Raw genomic sequence first — 22,072 nt, forward strand, 5'->3', positions numbered from 1 at the left:
CAGTTGAAAGTAAATTGTGCAGGAGCAAACTTCAGATACTGCGACCGTGTTACATTTTTCTCTCAATAGAGTAAAAATGGTGTGCAAAGAGAACACTGCTTGTGAATGTTGATTATCATTGGTAGCGCTGATAACTGACACCAGGAGCTTTTTGTTTGCTCATACAGATGCCAATGATTCTGACACTGACAGCATCTCTGTGTGGGGCCCACAAAGCGGGGTCCTGGTGCTCCTACTCCTCTCATCCCAATCAAGGGGCGGATCTGATTTGGAGACACCAGTTATATAGAAGCAAACATTATAAACTCTATAAAGGAGGCTACTATAACAGGACATAGTTTCTAAACAATCATTTATAAAGAAAGACTTAGTTTTTTGGGGTTTCATATCCTATTAAGATAATTATTTTGTAATTCAGACAGAGCATACAATTTTAGAAATAGAAACTCACCTGTGTCCCTCATACACATATTTACAGTTTCTAAGATTATTCAATATAACTAAATTAGCACATCAATAAATATAACCTGAATCATGTAGTAAAACGAGTTAGCTGGGAATCAGTTACTTTACTAGCTACAAATACAGCCCCACTGTAATCAAACTGAATTCCAATGTGATTCATATTACGGGGTTTTGTGAAGTTTTCAAAAGCCTATATGCATTACAGTTTACATGCATTTACATCACAGTAATACCCCTATACCTGGCATGGGGACAATAATACAGCAATAGTATTCCGAAAGCTCCTATACTTGACATAGGGACAATACAGCAATAGTATTCAAACAGCCCATATACCTGACATGGGGACAATACAGCACTAGTATTCCAACAGCTTCTTTACCAGACATGGAGACAATACAACACTAGTATTCCAATAGCATCTCTACCTGCCATGGGGACAATACAGGACTAGGATTCCAATTGTCCCTTTACTAGACAGTACAATTCAATATTGTGAACATGTTTAATTGCTCAGAACTGTATGTAAGATACTTGTTACTATTACTTGTGTGTACAAATCTTGATTTATTTCTTTATATTGTTGTACTTTTAATGCCACCTTTATTGGCAACTTCATTACAACTGATGAATTAAACTACATCTAAAATATCACTAATAGTCTGGAACTGATTTTACAAAGGGGAGAGTTTACCAACACAAAGCTACACACTAAAATGTATCTGCCCCGTCTGAGCAAATTTAACTGTTAATTACATGAGGCAAAATTGGTAACAAAAGTAAATTGGAAAGTTGTTTAAAATTGTATTTTCTATCTGATTCCTGAAAGAAAAAAATAGGTTTCATGTCCCTTTAATAAGCGCTAATCACCTGTAGATGGAGTTATAGGAACTTCATCCTCCTCAGTCTTCACCTGATTACACGTAAACAGATCTTCTGTTATCTCAACTTTCACTACATCAGTGTTTTCTGCATCTGTAAAAATAAAGCAGATTCCGTCTTTATATCACATGATGTAGTGTTTATATCACATGATGTAATGTTTATATCACATGGTCTAGTGCTTATATCACACAATCTAGTGTTTATATCACATGACCTTGTGTTTATATCACACGACCTAGTGTTTGTATCATATGATCTAGTTTTTATATCACATGATCTAGTCTTTATATCACATGATCTAGTCTTTATAACTTTACCATAAAACAGTTTGTGCATTTCCCAGACAGACAATAGCACCAAATACACGCTGTGGTACTTCATCTCTTTACTTTTTTAGATTAAAGGGACATGAAACCCAATTTGTTATCTTAAATGATTGAGAAAGAACATACAGTTTCAAACATCTTTCCAATTTGCTTCCATTACCTAATTAGTTTTTGTCTTTTGGTATCCTTTGTTGAAAAGCATACTTAGGTAGACTCAGGAGCAGCAATGCAGTACTGGGAGCTAGCTGCTGATTTTGGGTTTCATTTCCCTTTAAGCCACACATAAAGTAATTCTTCTACACAGAACTTTAGATTCCTCAGTACATGAAGGTTGTTAAGAAGTCACTTCTTAGTATTCCTAGAAGCTGGGCACATGGAAGGAACCAAAATTTCCTAATTAGGTTTAAGTGGAGGGGCTTGAAAATTCCCTAACCCAGTTTAAGACTCCAAGGAGGAATAACTGGCAGATCACAAGCTTTATTCTAATCAAGGCCTGAACAAATGTCTGAGCATCAGGAATTTTGGCAATTTTATTGTGATACAGAACAGATATGATAAAAATTTTAAGAGTACTGGCTGAATTCCAACACTGTTTTTATACACCAAGCCAAAAATGTTTTCCATACGTTTTGGCAGATACTCATCAACAGTTATGGCTTTAAATATCACCTCTATGCTGATGACACTCAGATCTACCTCTCCACCCCTGCTCTCTCTCCCTCTTTCCTTTCTCATGTCAGCAACTGCTTATCTGGTATTTCTTCCTGGATAGCCTCTCACCACCTAAAGATTAACATGTCCAAGACTGAGCTCCTTCTTATCCCCCCTCAAGCTCTACGCACACTTGTGACTTCTCTATCCCTGTTGATGGCATTATCATTTCCCCATCGCCCCAAGTCCGCTGCCTCAGAGTTACACTTGACTCAAATCTATCCTATGTCCCCTATATCTAATCGCTTTCTACATCTTGCCGCAACCATCTACGCAATATTTCCAAAATCCGCACTTTTCTGTTCGCTAACACCACAAAGCAAATAATCCACTCCCTTATTATTTCCCGACTTGACTACTGCAATAACCTACTTACTGGCCTTCCTCTTTCCTGCCTCTCCCCCCATTCAATCCATCCTAAATACTTCTGCCAGGCTGATCCACCTTTCCCGTCGTTCTGTATCTGCTGCACCTCCCTTCATTGGCTCCCCATTCATAGCAGAATTAAATTCAAAATTCTCACCCTTGCATACAAAGCGCTCACCAACACTGCTCCCCTCTACCTATCCTCTCTAATCAAAAAGTATACTCCAGCCCGCCCACTAAGATCCAACAATGACCTGCTCCTTGCATCTGCTACTATCACCTCAATTATCAACTAATTGTTTAGAGTTTAGATTAAATTGCAGCAGACATATCCTATATTATAAAAGGCCAGGTATGTTTGTCTGATGCAGTCATGCGCAGTAGAGAATGCAGCATGAGAAAAAAATACCTGGACATAAGGAAGGATCAGCAGTGACTGCCGTGAGGATTAGACAGCAAAGAGGGTGGGCAGGAGCGGCGTGGGTGTGGCCGGACAGGTCTGCTGCACTGCAGAAAATGGCCCGTGTACACAGGCTTTAGGACTAGTAATCAATTTGCTAAATACTTTTAGAACAGGTTGTTTTATTGTAACTGCAGATGTACAGAATATTTTGGGTCAGTGTTTCTCAACCTTTTTGTAGCTAGTACCCCTTTTACATTAGCAAAAACAGAAATTATGCTTACCTGGTAATTTTCTTTTCTTCAGATGGAAAGAGTCCACAGCTGCATTCATTACTTTTGGGAAATAAGAACCTGGCCACCAGGAGGAGGCAAATACACCCTAGCCAAAGGCTTAAATACTCCTCCCACTCCCCTCATTCCCCAGTCATTCTGCCGAGGAACAAGAAACAATAGAAGAAATATCATGGTGAAAAGGTGCCAAAAGAATAAAAATACAGACGCCCCACATAAAAAATATGGGTGGGGAGCTGTGGACTCTTTCCAGCTGAAGGAAAGAAAATTATCAGGTAAGCATAATTTGTTTTTCTTCATAAATGGAAAGAGTCCACAGCTGCATTCATTGCTATTGGGAAAACAATACCCAAGTTTTAGAGGACACTGAATGCCAAGACGGGAAGGAATAAGAGGCGGCCCATTCTAAGGGCACCAGGCCTGAAACCACTACCCAAGGACACTGACCCACAGATAGTCTGGAAGCCTAGCTAGAGACTGCAAAATCAGACTCAAATGAGCCAACAGTCCTCCAGGAGACACCGTCGCCCAGCAGTCGGCCCCCAACCACACACCCCTTACTAACAAAGGGAACACCAGCCCCAAAACTCCCAAAGGGACAGGGCAAGAAAAAATCAAAGGAAATTGAAAGGACACCACAAAATTCCATAAAGGAAAGACCCCCAGAACGAGCCCAGCTCATAAAGACCCAAATGGGTCGACGACAAATAAGGGGAGGCAACGCCCAAACCAAGAATAACACAAGGTCTAGGACCGGGCATCTGAACAGCGATTTTTATTCTCAACGTCAAGAGGAAGCACCGAAATGACAACTGAAGACTTAGCCCTCAAGTCATCAGCACTCAGAATACTAAAGTATTCAACACAACTATGTGTAGCAGCCCCAGGCGAGGTAAACACCCAAGTCAAGAACTCACAGCCGTCATCAGGATGACCCAGAGAAAGAATACTTACTAAGAAGTAAAATGCGGCTAAACAACATATTGGATTGTAAAAACTCCAAGACAAAGGGCACCTTCAAGGTAATCCCAGCCGCCAGACCGAGACATAGGTCTCAAAAAGGGGAGAAGTATAGAACCTCAACTTGGCCCATTACACCCCCGATGAACATCAATCTCAGGACCTACTACAAGCCTCAGTAGGTCTGAAACAGAAAGAACGCTCACAAAGGAGTCTAAAAAATGGCTTCAGCCATCCCACAGAGCTCGGGAACCCCCACCCAAAACTCCATAAAGACAGTCAACAAGGCCGAAGACCCAGAAGAGTCTAGCAAAGGCCCATCTCGACGCGGAGCTAGCAAGACTCCAGATAGAACAGATCAACCCAGATAGCATGCCTCTCCCCAAATAGGTTAAACCCTCTGTTCTATCCCCTGAATCTAGAAGAAGTCCTAAAGCAAAACCACCTCCATAGGAGAACAAGCCCCTCCTTAGAGAAAGGGGCCATTAGAGACAGAGCAACTGCCCAGGAGACACAAGGCCACAGGCTGAACAAGAGAGCAATCTCCAACGCAGATGATCTTGGAAGGAATCCCCTTAAAACTTAGCGCACAGACAGGGTGCTTTAGCTGCAGCGGTTACCCTATAACCCGTCACCTGCACAACCGCAAAGCCATCAGGTTACTTCAGCAAACCGTCCAAAGAAAACCGTTCATTAAAGCGTAGGCAAAGCCAATGAGAAGCGGCACTCAGGAAATCTGGCCAACTATGACCAAATCTACTAGACAGACCAAAGGTCATAGCCCAAGTTCCCGGAACAGTAGAACTCCAAACCCACCCTAGATCCTGAAAAAGACCAGTAACAACCCGCAACGGGATCCACAAGGGAAAACGCTGAGCAAAAGCCTCAGTAACCGGAAGAACCAGGGCAATGACAGGTCCGAGCCCTCAATTGTTTAAAGCAAACAATATCCCAGAAATTGAAACACCCCGTCTGATATAGAAAACAGACCTACAGGGAGATATTAATGTAATAGCCAGGAGAACCCGGAGAATTAGAACACCTCGCAAGTCCCGACCCAAGGAAGAGACCACCCCATGCCAAAGTCCAACGCTCCAAAGGAGCTAGGCATCTCAAACCAAGACACTAGAGCCCATAGGTGTTCGACTGCCACCAGACGTCCAAAGCAAGGGAATACCATGAGGACAAGGTCACTCGATCAAAGGCTAGTCTCCACCTCACCATACGAGACAGAGGAGTACCTGAAAACAAGGATGCAAAGCATCCCCAGATCCGGAAAAAAAACCTTAGCAGAGTCCAAAGGAACTCTCTCAAAGGGAAAACCAGATCTCCAAAGGAGACCCAACTCACATGGAAGAAAGGACAAAATCCAAAGGGTCTCAAAGAAGAGAACAACCATCTCCCAAAGGGAAATCCCGGCCCCATAAGGAGATCTAACCCAGATGCAGAAACAGATAAGTCCCAAGGTCTCACTGACCACGGAAGAAACAAGTCCAAAAGGACAATTCCTAGAGCCTCAGAAAGGCCAAACTGCTCTAAACCAGCGGTAAGGAGACGCTAAACCCCCAATCCTCCCACGTGAGGAAGAATACTCTAGGTCCCGAGAAAATCGGAAGCAAAAGGATTGACACAGCGGAACGCCGCTGACCCAGTCAACCAGCTTGAAGGCTAAATAAGGACTGAAACAATCCTTCCTGCCTCATGGAGCCACAAGTCCTCGTTAGAATGATTAGCTGAAACTTGTAATAAAAACAAGAAACACAAATAACAAAGTAAGTACTCGGTGCTTCAAATGGACCAGCCAGGCAGAGCAGGCGCCACGTGTCTGAACAGGCCACGAGACAGAAGATCTGAACCCAAGCAGGACCAGCCTGCAAACAGGGCCATAACTGTCAAGCTGCCTAAAGCCTCCCTCAGAGGGGAAGAGAATAACAGACCAAACATAGGACTAAAATGTCACAAACAAATGTAACAAACTTCCGCAGAAGTAAACATCGAGAATCAATCCCAGAGAAGGTTCCCGAAGGAAACATATAATCAAAATAAAAGACATCCTAACCGGATAAAAGAAAATATAAGGCAGCCCATAGGCAAATGCCTAAAAAGAAACAGGTATACCCGCAGGACCAGCCAAACTGAACCCTGATCTTCCAACAAAAACTGGGAAGGATCTCAACAACCGACAATCAGGAGATTATGCCATCCCCACATGTCTAATGAGGTGAGCCATTCAAAGTAGAATAATGCGGATTCCCATATCCGTTAAGGATAGGATCCTCTAATAACTCAAAAACGTGTCTGAGTAAATGCAAAGGCGCGCTATTCTGTAACGAAAAGCAAAACATTCAGGGACAGCTAAACTGCAGGGAACTGTATAGGCCCACCCAAGGCCGGGAGACCCGGGACAATCGCGCACGAACACAAACGCAAATAAACGTCTGGGCTTTGCAGATGCATAAATCGCCCAAAAATAAATGAAAGCGAAAACGAGCTGCAACCTCCGGGGGTAACAAGCCGCCCTGCAAGGAGGTATAAACATAATCTGGGTTACCCGCATGTGTAGTAGTAGGGAGAGGTAGGGAACTCGCCTTTTGTGGAGGACAGAACCCCCAGAGGTGGATGGCTCAGCGGGCCCTTGATTCCCCGAGCCCGAGGAACAAGGCACTCTAATATGGCATATTGAATCTGAATCTGAAATTTGAACAGTCTCAGCATCAGAATCCTCCATAACTGGATAGAGAATATAATAATACGGACTAAAGAAAAATCTAAACGGCACCCGACACCCTCAATGGCTGGGGCACTCACCACCTCCTAGGACCAGACACTAGCAGACCCGAATTATTCAGTCCCCACATGGTCAGGAATGCGGAAATGGAAGACCAGAACGTAAACACGTCCAGTCACAAGGTAAACCGTAAAGTTAAAAAAAAGCGTGCCCAACCGTAAGGTCGCGTCACTTCCAAAGGCCCCTATGTTCTAAGCCAAGAGTCCAGTTAACACTATACATAAGCACATTGAATCACATAACAAACATGATTAAAAAAAAACCCTGTTCAATAACCCCCCTCGGGAGATATTAACCCTCGATTCTAAGATACCAAAGGAGCTTCACTGAGGCCCTATATATTATACTTAATAAGTCCCACAGGATAGTACCTTACAGGAAACAAATAATATACAGTGCTATCTGATGAAGTAACATGGAACAATCTTAGCGGAATCTATGCTGTGGAACAGGAATGGACTTGAGAGAAGAAAGCAGGCAGCAAAGTGAAGTTCGACAATGCCGATTGCTTGTGGAGCTGTTAATGAGTCGGGATCGTTTAGCAGAAAGACTCTCCCTGCATCTACGGACTCTAACTTTCATCCAGGCTCTCACTGAGTGGTTGACAGGATTACTTAAAACTCCTTTCCCATGTCAAAGAGTACTACCCTCCATAAGAGACAAAACAAACTTCTGACACTTCTCTGCCAACCTCCTGGGACTAAAGGCAAATAATTGACTGGGGGATGAGGGGAGTGGGAGGAGTATTTAAGCCTTTGGCTGGGGTGTCTTTGTCTCCACCTGGTGGCCAGGTTCTTATTTCCCAAAAGTAATGAATGCAGCTGTGGACTCTTTCCATTTATGAAGAAAATGGATATCATATGTATCACTTGATTTCACAAGCTTGTATCAGATATATTAATGAAGTAAATATATAGGAATCAGATATTTTTTTTTATGTTTTATATTTATGTTTCTAATATTTTGCAATATTATATGGATGTATAGTCCATTGTAATGAATAATTTTATGCAATTAGAATGCTTCTCACATTTAATTATTATTATTCTTTATTTATAAAGCGCCAACAGATTCCACAGCACTGTGTTGATACCTCTCAGGAGTGTCCTCCAGTAATGTTGGTGTATTTATCTGCAGCAAATGCCACCGTGTTACGTATTATAAATATGAATATTAATAATTAATAGCAGTACAAAATTATTGTCAGCGATATCACCAAATAATATAGCACAATCTTGTCAATACACTTCAGTAAGATGCTAAATCTCTGTAGTGTACCCCAAAATAAACACTATTGAGATATCTATAAATTTGGCAACAAAATTATTATTAAAAATTAATATTTGATCTCAATATATAATATTCCTTAATTCTGATCAGTTAATCTTTCTATACACTTTGATTATATTTATGTAGCAACTGAATATCACCTATGACCAGTTATATCTATCAATTTATCAACACAACTTTAAAATATTAAGCAGGCTATAGAGATATTTAGATTAATTACTATTCAATAGATATTGTATATTATCATGTAAATGGAAGAAATATTTCTATAAATTAAACATTAATTAATATTGATTGACATTACCATTAAACTTACAAGATAATTTGTAATTAGCCAGCAGCACTAGTCCAATGTCAAAATATGGATAACTAACTTACAATGCTTAATTAACAGCAACCAGAGATTTAACCACAATAATAAATGCAATTTTTTAAATATATCACAGTAGCTCCAACAAATTAATAAATATTAATGCCTGACCCTTTTCTCAATAATAATTGCCTTAGCGCTAGTATAGTTAATATATGAAATACATTTGTCTATTTAATACTAGCGTTGCAACTATAAAGTACCTCTTTAAATACCAGCTTTAATTAAACCACAGCAATAAAGAATATCTTTGCTTTAATACATTAAATTATAAAACATCAGGGGGGGGGGCTATAGTTGAAGAGGCAGGATGTGTTTTTGAAGAGCCCCTGGCTTTATATTCTATTTTCAGCGATATATCACTATTTTATCAGTAGTTTTATACCACAGAAGGCTTGAAAGATACAGGAAAGCATTCCTAAACTCTGTGCCTGATCTATGCTCTTCAACTAAACTTTTCAACTGTCAAAAGACCTATATAGCAATGTGGCCTGTGAGGCCTTCTCTGTTGATGAGACACAGTGAAGTTGGGGCTACCACATATTACCCCCCCAGATCTTTGGGTTACAAGCTCAGATTGAAGCACTACTTGGATGGAATCCTTTGAAGCTACCTTAATGGCAGAGATCAGGGACATTCTGATGATACATTTGTCACGGCTTGACCGCCATTTACTTGCAGCGTGGTATACTGCTAGCGAGCATGAACAGCAGAGTAATGCTATCACAAATGACAGTGATATAGTCAGTACTGAGGAAGTAGTTTCTTTGTATAATGTCTGCGCTCCTTTGATGATGTCAAATGCAAACCAGCAACCTGTGTGGGTCTTTCCGAAGCTACTTGCTTCCTGGGGATCTTGGAAACCTGATTTGAGGCTTAACCCCTATAGAGGCTCCGATTCTGCAAACCATGCTGGTCTGTTCACATGGAAACTTACTCCTGAGGAACTCCAGTTGTGCACCACTAGGAAAAGCTACAGAGACACTGGCTGCAGTTGCACTCTGATTATTCCCTGCTGACCATAGAAGCGGATTTGGGGATCCCCCTCCTAAACTGAAGTCCAACACAAGTACTCACCTCTACAAAGAACTGAGTTCGTTAACTCACTGACTTTCCTTGGCGGAGCTGTAATCTTGTGCTCGGTATTAACACTGACTGTTTTACAAGCACTTATTATATTCTAAATACAAGTGGCTTTAGTGTTTGGTTTATTGTCTTGTCAATACTTTATTAGCATGTTAAAAGGGAGACTGTTGCCTGCATTTTGTTCAATACGTGATAACATGAAGTTGTTGTGTTTTATTTCCTATTCTATTCTTCAAATCTGTTTTATATATGTGGAACAGGAGGGTAATATAGAAGTTCCTGACAATTTAAAATCTAACTAGAATATTGGTTGCACGCCATTATACTTCCCACATAAGCCGTACTTCCTTAGATAAAAGTCTAAAATTTTGCCTGGTCTAGTATTTAAACTACTTTTTGTTAAGCCCTATAGATGTGTTGTTATCTGTTTAAAATGGTCTGGCACTAACTAGCCAAGCTAGCTGGATGCTCCTAATATTTATTTAAACATATTCTGCTAGATTACGAGTTCTGCGTTAGCTTTAAAAAGCAGCGTTAAGGGGTCCTAACGCTGGTTTTTAACGCCCGCTGGTATTACGAGTCAGGCAGGTACAGGTGTACCGCTCACTTTTCTTCCGTGACTTTTGGCTACCGCAAATCCCCTTACATCAATTGCGTATCCTATCTTTTTAATGGGATTTGCCTAACGTTGGTATTACGAGTCTTGGAAGAAGTGAGTGGTAGACCCTCTCCTGTCAAGACTTCTACCGCATTTAAAAGTCAGCAGTTAAGAGTTTTATAGGCTAACGCCGGAACATAAAGCTCTTAACTACAGTGCTACAAAGTACACTAACACCCATAAACTACCTATTAACCCCTAAACCGAGGCTCCCCCAACATCGCAAACACTATAATAAAAATGTTTAACCCCTATTCTGCCGACCGGACATCGCCGCCACCTACATTATACCTATGAACCCCTAAACTGCTGCCCCTAACATCGCCGACACCTACATTATATTTATTAACCCCCTAATTTGCCCCCTCCCCAATGTCACCGCCACCTACCTACACTTATTAACCCCTAATCTGCCAACCGGACATCGCCGCCACTATAATAAATGTATTAACCCCTAAACCGCTGCAATCCTGCCTCGTAAACACTATAATACATTTTATTAACCCCTAATCTGCCCCCCCAACGTTGCCGCCACCTACCTTCAATTATTAACCCCTAATCTCCCGCCCCCAACGTCGCCGCTACTATAATAAAGTTATTAACCCCTAAACCTAAGTCTAACCCTAACCCTAACACCCCCCTAACATAAATATAATTTAAATAAAACAAAATAAAATTACTATAATTAAATAAATTAATCCTATTTAAAACTAAATACTTACCTATAAAATAAACCCTAAAAAGAGCACAGCACAGAGGGTTGGGTGCACGGAAGACCAAGGGCACTGCCACGGCCCTCCAATATATAGCAAACACAAGACGGACTCCAGCACTCCAATTAATTAAAAGGCAATGTTTATTCATAAAAGCAACGTTTCGGGGGCACAGCCCCTTATTCATGCTTAATATATATTGATAACACACATACACATTTAAATACCCTCCATAAGGCACCAAAATGCACCTACAATGGGGTTATGGTTCCCTCTTGTGGTCATATGTAGCTATTGCACTAGGCCTATACAACATTATATTTCTCACATTATAAAGACCACCTTAGTAAAAACAATACTTAATAATAAATTATGTGGATACAGTTAGATAGTTCATTATTAAATTTAAAGTGTACTAGTCAGTTATGAATTTTCTTCAATTATTGAAACCTGATATATACATGTTATAAACCCTAAGGTAGACAAAAGAAACCTTAAATGCTGCAGATACTGTAGTTAGTAATACATAAGTATATAACAATTAATAGAAATGTTTATAACAAGCATACTCAGAAAAGTGCTTATAAATAGATAGATGATATAATGATTAAAAATGGATAATGAAGTGTTTAAAAAATGAATAATGTAGTGTTTCAAAAAAAGCAAGATAGATCATAGTCTCTATTCAGTCCCCTGGGTTGTAATGTGGCTAATTGATGTATCCACCACATTTCTCTTTGTTGGAGGAGACGTTCCCTATCCAACCCATTTCTATTGGGGCCCACATGATCTATGATCTGCCACCTCATCTGGCTAATATTGTGGCCTTTCTCCAAAAAGTGACTTGAAACAGGGGCCTCTTTATTTTTGCATCTGATGTTTGATCTATGTTGGCTCATGCGGTCACAAACTTTACGGGTAGTTTCGCCAATATATACCAGAGAACCGTAAACCACGTCAAGGAAAAGTGTCAGGAACGTCAAGCGCACAGGAGTCGTCATCACAGTCATCCCCTTTGGATACGTCAAGCGGCGAGGAAAGCGCCGGAACAACAGGGCAGGCAGGAAACATCATGGCCATGGCAGGAGAGATACAGAGATCCGAACGGAGGAAGCAAACGAAGAAACACTGACAAGGGACTCTGTGAGTAGTAATACTACACTTAAAGACATTTTCATTAACATCTCCTCCTATGAACTATCAGAAAGTGAATGTAATGTGCTTAATAAGGGGTTATCTTTTTTTAAATTGACAAATATTTACATAGATTGTTCCGCAATATTTTCTGAGTATGCTTATTATAAACATTTCTATTAATTGTTATATACTTATGTATTACTAACTACAGTATCTGCAGCATTTAAGGTTTCTTTTATCTACCTTAGGGTTTATAACATGTACTGTATATATCAGGTTTCAATTATTGAAGAAAATTCATAACTGACTAGTACACTTTAAATTTAATAATGAACTATCTAACTGTATCCACATCATTTATTATTAAGTATTGTTTTTACTAAGGTGGTCTTTATAATGTGAGAAATATAATGTCGTATAGGCCTAGTGCAATAGCTACATATGACCCCAAGAGGGAACCATAACCCCATTGTAGGTGCATTTTGGCGCCTTATGGAGGGTATTTAAATGTGTATGTGTGTTATCAATATATATTGAGCATGAATAAGGGGCTGTGACCCCGAAACGTTGCTTTTATTAATAAACATTGCCTTTTAATTCATTGGAGTGCTGGAGTCCGTCTTGTGTTTGCTATAAAATAAACCCTAATATAGCTACAATATAACTAATAATTACATTGTAGCTATTTTAGGATTTATATTTATTTTACAGTCAACTTTGTATTTATTTTAACTAGGTAGAATAGCTATTCAATAGTTAATAACTATTTAATAGCTACCTAGTTAAAATAATTACAAAATTACCTGTAAAAGAAATCCTAACCTAAGTTACAAATACACCTAACACTACACTATCAATAAATTAATTAAATAAATTAACTACAATTATCTAAACTAAAATACAATTAAATAAATAAAACTATAGTACAAAAAAACAAAACACTAAATTACAAAAAATAAAAAATATTACAAGAATTTTAATCTAATTACACCTAATCTAAGCCCCCTAATAAAATAAAAAAGCCCCCAAATAATAAAATTCCCTAACCTATACTAAATTACAAAAGTAATCAGCTCTTTAACCAGCCCTTAAGGGCTTTTTGCGGTGCATTGGCCCAAAGTAATCAGCTCTTTTACCTGTAAAAAAAAATACAAGACCCCCCAACATTAAAACCCACCACCCACACACCCCTACTCTAAATCCCACCCGATCCCCCTTAAAAAAACACTAACCCCCTGAAGATCACCCTACCTTGAGCCGTATTCACCCAGCCGTGCCGAATTCTTCATCCAATCCGGGCGATGTGGTCCTCCATCCGGCAGAAGTCTTCATCCAAGCGGGGCAGAAGAGGTCCTCCATCCGGCAGAAGTCTTCATCCAAGTGGGGCGGAAGAGGTGCTCCATCCGGCAGAAGTCTTCATCCAAGCGGGGCAGAAGAGGTCCTCCATCCGGCAGAAGTCTTCATCCATCCGCGGCTCCATCTTCAAGACCTCCGATGCGGAACATCCTCCTCGGCCGACGGACTAACGATGAATGAAGGTTCCTTTAAATGACGTCATCCAAGATGGCGTCCCTCGAATTCTGATTGGCTGATAGGAATCTATCAGCCAATCGGAATTAAGGTAGGAAAAATCCGATTGGTTGATTTAATCAGCCAATCGGATTGAAGTTCAATCCGATTGGCTGATTGGATCAGCCAATAGAATTAACCTTGCATTGTATTGGCTGATCCAATCAGCCAATCGGATTGAACTTCAATCCGATAGGCTGATTAAATCAACCAATCAGATTTTTCCTAACTTAATTCCGATTGGCTGATAGAATCCTATCAGCTAATCGGAATTCGAGGGACGCCATCTTGGATGACGTCATTTAAAGGAACCTTCATTCGTCGTTAGTCCGTCGGCCGAGGAGGACGTTCCGCGTCGGAGGTCTTGAAGATGGAGCCGCGGATGGATGAAGACTTCTGCCGGATGGAGAACCTCTTCTGCCCCGCTTGGATGAAGACTTCTGCCAGATGGAGGACCTCTTCTGCCCTGCTTGGATGAAGACTTCTGCCGGATGGAGGACCTCTTCTGCCTCACTTGGATGAAGACTTCTGCCGGATGGAGGACCACATCACCCAGATTGGATGAAGAATTTGGCCCGGGTGGGTGAACACGGCTCAAGGTAGGGTGATCTTCAGGGGGTTAGTGTTTTTTTAAGGGGGGATCGGGTGGGTTTTAGAGTAGGGATGTGCGGGTGGTGGGTTTTAATGTTGGGGGGGTCTTGTATTTTTTTTTACAGGTAAAAGAGCTGATTACTTTGGGGCAATGCCCCGCAAAAAGCCCTTTTAAGGGCTGGTAAAAGAGCTGATTACTTTTGTAATTTAGTATAGGGTAGGGAATTTTATTATTTTGGGGGGCTTTTTATTTTATTAGGGGGCTTAGATTAGGTGTAATTAGATTAAAATTCTTGTAATATTTTTTTATTTTTTGTAATTTAGTGTTTGTTTGTTTTTGTACTATAGTTTAGTTTATTTAATTGTATTTTAGTTTAGATACTTGTAGTTGATTTATTTAAATAATTTATTGATAGTGTAGTGTTAGGTGTATTTGTAACTTAGGTTAGGATTTCTTTTACAGGTAATTTTGTAATTATTTTAACCAGGTAGCTATTAAATAGTTATTAACTATTTAATATCTATTCTACCTAGTTAAAATAAATACAAAGTTGCCTGTAAAATAAATATAAATCCTAAAATAGCTACAATGTAACTATTAGTTATATTGTAGCTATATTAGGGTTTATTTTATAGGTAAGTATTTAGTTTTAAATAGGATTAATTTATTTAATTATAGTAATTTTATTTAGATTTCTTTAAATTATATTTAAGTTATGGGGGTGTTAGGGTTAGACTTAGGTTTAGGGGTTAATAACTTTATTATAGTAGCGGCGACGTTGGGCGGCAGATTAGGGGTTAATAATTGTAGGTAGGTGGCAGCGATGCTAGGGACGGCAGATTAGGGGTTAATACATTTATTATAGTGGCGGCGATGTCCGGTCGGCAGATTAGGGGTTAATAAGTGTAGGTAGGTGGTGGGGACATTGGGGGCGGAAGATTAGGGGTTAATAAATATAATATAGGTTTCAGCGAAGTTAGGGGCAGCAGATTAGGGGTTCATAGGTATAATGTAGGTGGCGGCGGTGTCCGGAGCGGCAGATTAGGGGTTAATAGTATAATGCAGGTGGCGACGATGTTGGGGGCGGCAGATTAGAGGTTAATAAGTGTAAGGTTAAAGGTGTTTAGACTAGGGGTTCATGTTAGGGTGTTAGGTGTAGACTTAGAAAGTGTTTCCCCATAGGAAACAAAGGGGCTGCGTTAGGAGCTGAACGCTGCTTTTTTGCTGGTGTTAGTTTTTTTTTCAGCCAGCTCAGCCCCATTGTATCCTATGGGGAAATCGTGCACAAGCATGTTTTGCCAGCTTACCGCTACCGTAAGCAATGCTGGTATTGAGGGTTGAAGTGGAGCTAAACTTGCTCAACGCTCACTTTTCTGAGGCTAACGCAGCCATTCAGAAAACTTGTAATACCAGCGTTGTTTAAAGTGAGCATTGGAAAAAAAAGGTTCGTTAGCCCCGCAAGTTTTTACCGACAAAACTTGTAATCTAGGCGATTCTGTTTTTATTCCAGTTCATTAGAGTTTATACAAATTTCATTTAAATAAATATAGCCACTAGATGGCGCCAGCTACCTAGTAGATAAAGCAGTAAAAAGACATCCAAACTTCAAGCTGTTGAAAAGGCTGATACTCCTCCCTCAAGCTCCGGTATTGTATTTTGTCTTCACTACTTATTAATGAGCTTGTCACGCTCCGGTATTATACTATGTCTTCACTACTTATTAATGAGCTTGTCACGCTCCGGTATTATACTATGTCTTCACTACCCATTAATGACCTTGTCAAGCTCCGGTATTATACTATGTCTTCACTACCTATTAATGAGCTTGTCAAGTTCCGGTATTATACTATGTCTTCACTACCCATTAATGAGCTTGTCAAGCTCTGGTATTATACTATGTCTTCACTTCCCATTAATGAGCTTGTCACACTCTGGTATTGTATTTTGTCTTCACTACTTATAAATGAGCTTGTCACGCTCCAGTATTATACTATGTCTTCACTACCCATCAATTAGCTTGTCAAGCTCCGGTATTATACTATGTCTTCACTACTTATTAATGAGCTTGTCACGCTCCGGTATTATACTATGTCTTCACTACTTATTAATGAGCTTGTCAAGCTCCGGTATTATACTATGTATTCACTACCCATTAATTAGCTTGTCAAGCTACGGTATTATACTATGTCTTCACTACCCATTAATGAGCTTGTCAAGCACCGGTATTATACTATGTCTTCGCTACCCATTAATGAGCTTGTCAAGCTCCGGTATTATACTATGTCTTCACTACTTATTAATGAGCTTGTCAAGCTCCGGTATTATACTATGTCTTCACTACTTATTAATGAGATTGTCAAACGGTATTATACTACTCTTCACTACCCATTAATTAGCTTGTCAAGCTCCGGTATTATACTATGTCTTCACTACCCATTAATGAGATTGTCAAGCTCCGCTATTATACTATGTCTTCACTACCCATTAATGAGCTTGTCAAGCTCCGGTATTATACTATGTCTTCACTACCCATTAATGAGCTTGTCAAGCTCCGGTATTATACTATGTCTTCACTACCCATTAATGAGCTTGTCACGCTCCGGTACTGTATTATGTCTTCACTACCCATTAATGAGCTTGTCACGCTCCGGTATTATACTATGTCTTCACTACCCATTAATTAGCTTGTCACGCTCCGGTATTATATTATATCTTCACTACTTATTAATGAGCTTGTCAAGCTCCGGCATTGTATTATATCTTCACTACCCATTAATGAGCTTGTCAAACTCCGATATTATACTATGTCTTCACTACCCATTAATGAGCTTGTCAAACTCCGATATTATACTATGTCTTCACTACCCATTAATGAGATTGTCAGTCTCCAGTACTGTATTATGTCTTCACTACTTATAAATGAGCTTGTCACGCTCCAGTATTATACTATGTCTTCACTACCCATCAATTAGCTTGTCAAGCTCCGGTATTATACTATGTCTTCACTACTTATTAATTAGCTTGTCACGCTCCGGTAGTATACTATGTCTTCACTACCCATTAATGAGCTTGTCAAGCTCCGGTATTATACTATGTCTTCACTACCCATTAATGAGCTTGTCAGGCTCCGGTATTATACTACTCTTCACTACTTATTAATTAGCTTGTCACGCTCCGGTATTATACTATGTCTTCACTACCCATTAATGAGCTTGTCACGCTCCGGTATTATACTATGTCTTCACTACCCATTAATGAGCTTGTCAAGCTCCGGAATTATATTATGTCTTCACTACCCATTAATGAGCTTGTCAAGCTCCGGTACTCTATTTTGTCTTCACTACCCATTAATGAGCTTGTCAAGCTCCGGTACTGTATTTTGTCTTCACTACCCATTAATGAGCTTGTCAAGCTACGGTATTATACTATGTCTTCACTACCCATTAATGAGCTTGTGAAGCTCCGGTATTATACTATGTCTTCACTACCCATTAATGAGCTTGTCAATACACTAACATCAATGTCATGAAATCTTTTTTTTTTCCTTTTTAATATTTACTAGCTGCCCTATACATTGTGGAGTTTTAAGAGTAATTAACTGATCCCTTGCTTAAAAACAGAATTTATGCTTACCTGATAAATTACTTTCTCTTACGGTGTATCCAGTCCACGGATTCATCCTTACTTGTGGGATATTCTCAATCCCTACAGGAAGTGGCAAAGAGAGCACACAGCAAAGCTGTCCATATAGCTCCCCTCAGGCTCCGCCCCCCCAGTCATTCGACCGACGGTTAGGAGAAAAAGGAGAACCATAGGGTGCAGTGGTGACTGTAGTTATTCTAAATTAAATCTGAACCTGACTTAATTGTCAGGGCGGGCCGTGGACTGGATACACCGTAAGAGAAAGTAATTTATCAGGTAAGCATAAATTCTGTTTTCTCTTACTTGGTGTATCCAGTCCACGGATTCATCCTTACTTGTGGGATACCAATACCAAAGCTTTAGGACACGGATGAAGGGAGGGAACAAGTCAGGTAACATAAACGGAAGGCACCACTGCTTGCAAAACCTTTCTCCCAAAAATAGCCTCCGAAGAAGCAAAAGTATCGAATTTGTAAAATTTGGCAAATGTATGCAGTGAAGACCAAGTCGCTGCCTTACAAATCTGTTCAACACAAGCCTCATTCTTGAAAGCCCATGTGGAAGCCACAGCTCTGGTGGAATGAGCTGTAATTCATTCAGGAGGCTGCTGTCCAGCAGTCTCATAAGCCAATCGGATGATGCTTTTCAGCCAAAAGGAAAGAGAGGTAGCAGTCGCTTTCTGACCTCTCCTCTTACCAGAATAGACGACAAACAAAGATGATGTTTGTCTGAAATCTTTAGTCGCTTTTAAATAGAATTTTAAAGCACAAACCACGTCAAGATTGTGTAAAAGTCATTCCTTCCTAGAAACTGGATTAGGACTTCCTGGTTAATATTCTTATTAGAAACCACTTTTGGAAGAAAACCAGGTTTGGTACGCAAAACAACCTTATCTGCATGGAACACCAGATAGGGTGAATCACACTGCAAAGCAGACAATTCAGAAACTCTTTGAGCAGAAGAAATGGCTACTAAAAACAAAACTTTCCAAGATAGTAACTTAATATTTATGGAATGCAAAGGTTCAAACGGAACTCCTTGTAGAACTGAAAGAACTAAATTTAGACTCCAAGGAGGAGCCACAGGCTTGTAAACAGGCTTGATTCTAACTAGGGCCTGTGCAAACACCTGAACGTCTGGTACAGCTGCCAGGCGCTTATGTAACAGGATAGACAGAGCAGATATCTGTCCCTTTAAGGAACTTGCTGACAGACCTTCCTCCAATCCTTCTTGGAGAAAAGCTAATATCCTTGGAATCCTAACCTTACTCCACGAGTAAACCTTGGATTCACACCAACAAAGATATTTCCGCCATATCTTATGGTAAATTTTCCTGGTGACAGGCTTCCTGGCCTGTATCAGAGTGTCTATAACTGATTCAGAGAAACCACGCTTAGCTAGTATTAAGCGTTCAATCTCCAAGCAGTCAGTTGCAGAGAAACTAGATTTGGATGCTTGAAAGGACCTTGAATTAGAAGATCCTGCCTCGATGGCAGTTTCCATGGTGGGATCGATGACATGTCCACTAGGTCTGCATACCAAGTCCTGCGTGGCCACGCAGGCAATATCAGAATTACCGAAGCCTTCTCCTGTTTGATTCTGGCTACTAGCCGAGGGAGAAGAGGAAACGGTGGAAAGACATAAGCTAGACTGAATGACCAAGGCACTGTTAAAGCATCTATCAATGCCGCCTTGGGATCCCTGGATCTGGATCCGTAAAGGGGAAGTTTGGTGTTCTGACGGGACGCCATCAGATCCAATTCCGCAATGCCCCATAACTGGGTCAGCTGAACAAAAACCTCCGGGTGGAGTTCCCACTCCCACGGATGAAAAGTCTGACGACTTAGAAAATCCGCCTCCCAGTTGTCTACCCCTGGGATGTGAATTGCAGATAGATGGCAGGAGTGATCCTCCGCCCATTTGATGATCTTGGATACTTCCTTCATTGCTAGGGAACTCTTTGTTCCTCCCTGATGATTGATGTACGCTACAGTCGTGATGTTGTCCGACTGAAATCTGATGAATTTGGCCTCCGCTAGTTGAGGCCACGCCTGGAGCGTATTGAATATCGCTCTCAGCTCAAAAATGTTTATCGGGAGAAGAGATTCTTCCCGAAACCATAGACCCTGAGCCTTCAGGGAGTTCCAGACCACACCCCAGCCTAGCAGACTGGCATCGGTCGTGACAATGATCCACTCCAGTCTGCGGAAACTCATTCCCTGAGACAGGTGATCTTGAGACAACCACCAGAGAAGAGAGTCTCTGGTTTTCTGGTCCATTTGTATTTGAGGAGACAAATCTGCGTAATCCCCATTCCACTGTTTGAGCATGCACAGTTGCAGTGGTCTGAGATGAATTCGGGCAAAAGGGACTACGTCCATTGCCGCAACCATTAAACCAATTACCTCCATGCACTGAGCCACAGAAGGCCGAGGAATGGAATGAAGAGCTCGGCAAGTATTCAACAGTTTTGACTTCCTGACCTCTGTCAGAAAGATTTTAATTTCTACCGAGTCTATTAGTGTTCCCAGGAAGGGAACCCTTGTGAGCGGGGACAGAGAACTTTTTTCTACGTTCACCTTCCACCCGTGAGACCTTAGAAAGGCCAGAACAATGTCCATATGAGCCTTGGCTCTGTGGAAAGACGACGCCTGTATTAATATGTTGTCTAGGTAAGGTGCTACTGCAATGCCCCGCGGTCTTAGCAATGCTAGAAGGGACCCTAGCACCTTTGTGAAAATTCTGGGAGCGGTGGCCAACCCGAAAGGAAGGGCCACGAACTGGTAATGTTTGTCCAGAAAGGCGAACTTTAGGAACTGATGGTGATCTTTGTGGATAGGAATATGTAGATATGCATCCTTTAGATCCACGGTAGTCATATATTGACCTTCCTGGATCATCGGCAAGATTGTCCGAATGGTTTCCATCTTGAAAGACGGAACTCTGAGGAATTTGTTTAGAATTTTTAGATCCAGGATTGGCCTGAAAGTTCCTTCCTTTTTGGGAACTACGAACAGGTTTGAGTAAAAGCCCAGTCCTTGTTCTGCAATTGGAACTGGGTGTATTACTCCCATTTTTAGGAGATCTTCTACACAGCGTAAGAACGCCTGTTTCTTTGTTTGGTCTGAAGACAAACGAGAAATCTGGAACCTTCTCCTTGGGGGAGAATCCTTGAATTCTAGAAGGTACCCCTGAGCAACTATTTCTAATGCCCAGGGATCCGGAACATCTCTTGCCCAAGCCTGAGCAAAGAGAGAAAGTCTGCCCCCTACCAGATCCGATCCCGGATCGGGGGCTACCCCTTCATGCTGTCTTGGTAGCAGGAGCAGGCTTCTTGACCTGTTTACCCTTATTCCAGCCCTGCAAGGGTTTCTAGGTTGCTTTGGCCTGGGAAGCGTTATCTTGCTTTGCGGCAGCAGAGGTTGCAGCAGGTCCTGAAGTTGCGAAAGGAGCAAAAATTAGACTTGTTTTTGGCCTTAAACGGCCTATCTTGTGGGAGGGCATAGCCCTTGCCCCCAGTGATATCTGAAATAATTTATTTCAGCTCTGGGCCGAATAGGGTTTTCCCCTTGAAGGGAATATTTAACAGTTTCGTTTTGGACGACACATCCGCCGACCATGATTTGAGCCAAAGCGCTCTTCGCGCCATGATGGCAAAACCTGAGTTTTTCACCGCTAGTTTAGCTAATTGGAGAGCGGCATCAGTGATAAAAGAATTAGCCAGCTTTAGAGCATGAATTCTATCCATGACCTCATCGTATGAAGTCTCCCTCTGGAGCGACTCCTCCAGGGCCTCGAACCAAAAAGCCGCTGCAGTAGTT

The 22,072-nt window shown here is 41.0% G+C and overlaps 1 protein-coding gene across 1 annotated transcript in view; it reads right to left on the reverse strand.

Moving 5' to 3' along the window:
- Positions 1 to 22,072, reverse strand: part of LOC128666714 (gastrula zinc finger protein XlCGF26.1-like) — a 171,979-nt gene that overhangs the window by 94,921 nt on the left and 54,986 nt on the right. Inside the window, exon 4 of the mRNA XM_053721457.1 lies at positions 1,336 to 1,440. Within this exon, the coding sequence (XP_053577432.1) occupies positions 1,336 to 1,440 (105 nt within the window). The remainder of the gene's footprint in view (positions 1 to 1,335; positions 1,441 to 22,072) is intronic.

This window comes from Bombina bombina, chromosome 7 (assembly GCF_027579735.1).
Source record: "Bombina bombina isolate aBomBom1 chromosome 7, aBomBom1.pri, whole genome shotgun sequence".
In the NCBI taxonomy this organism is placed as follows: Eukaryota; Metazoa; Chordata; class Amphibia; order Anura; family Bombinatoridae; genus Bombina; species Bombina bombina.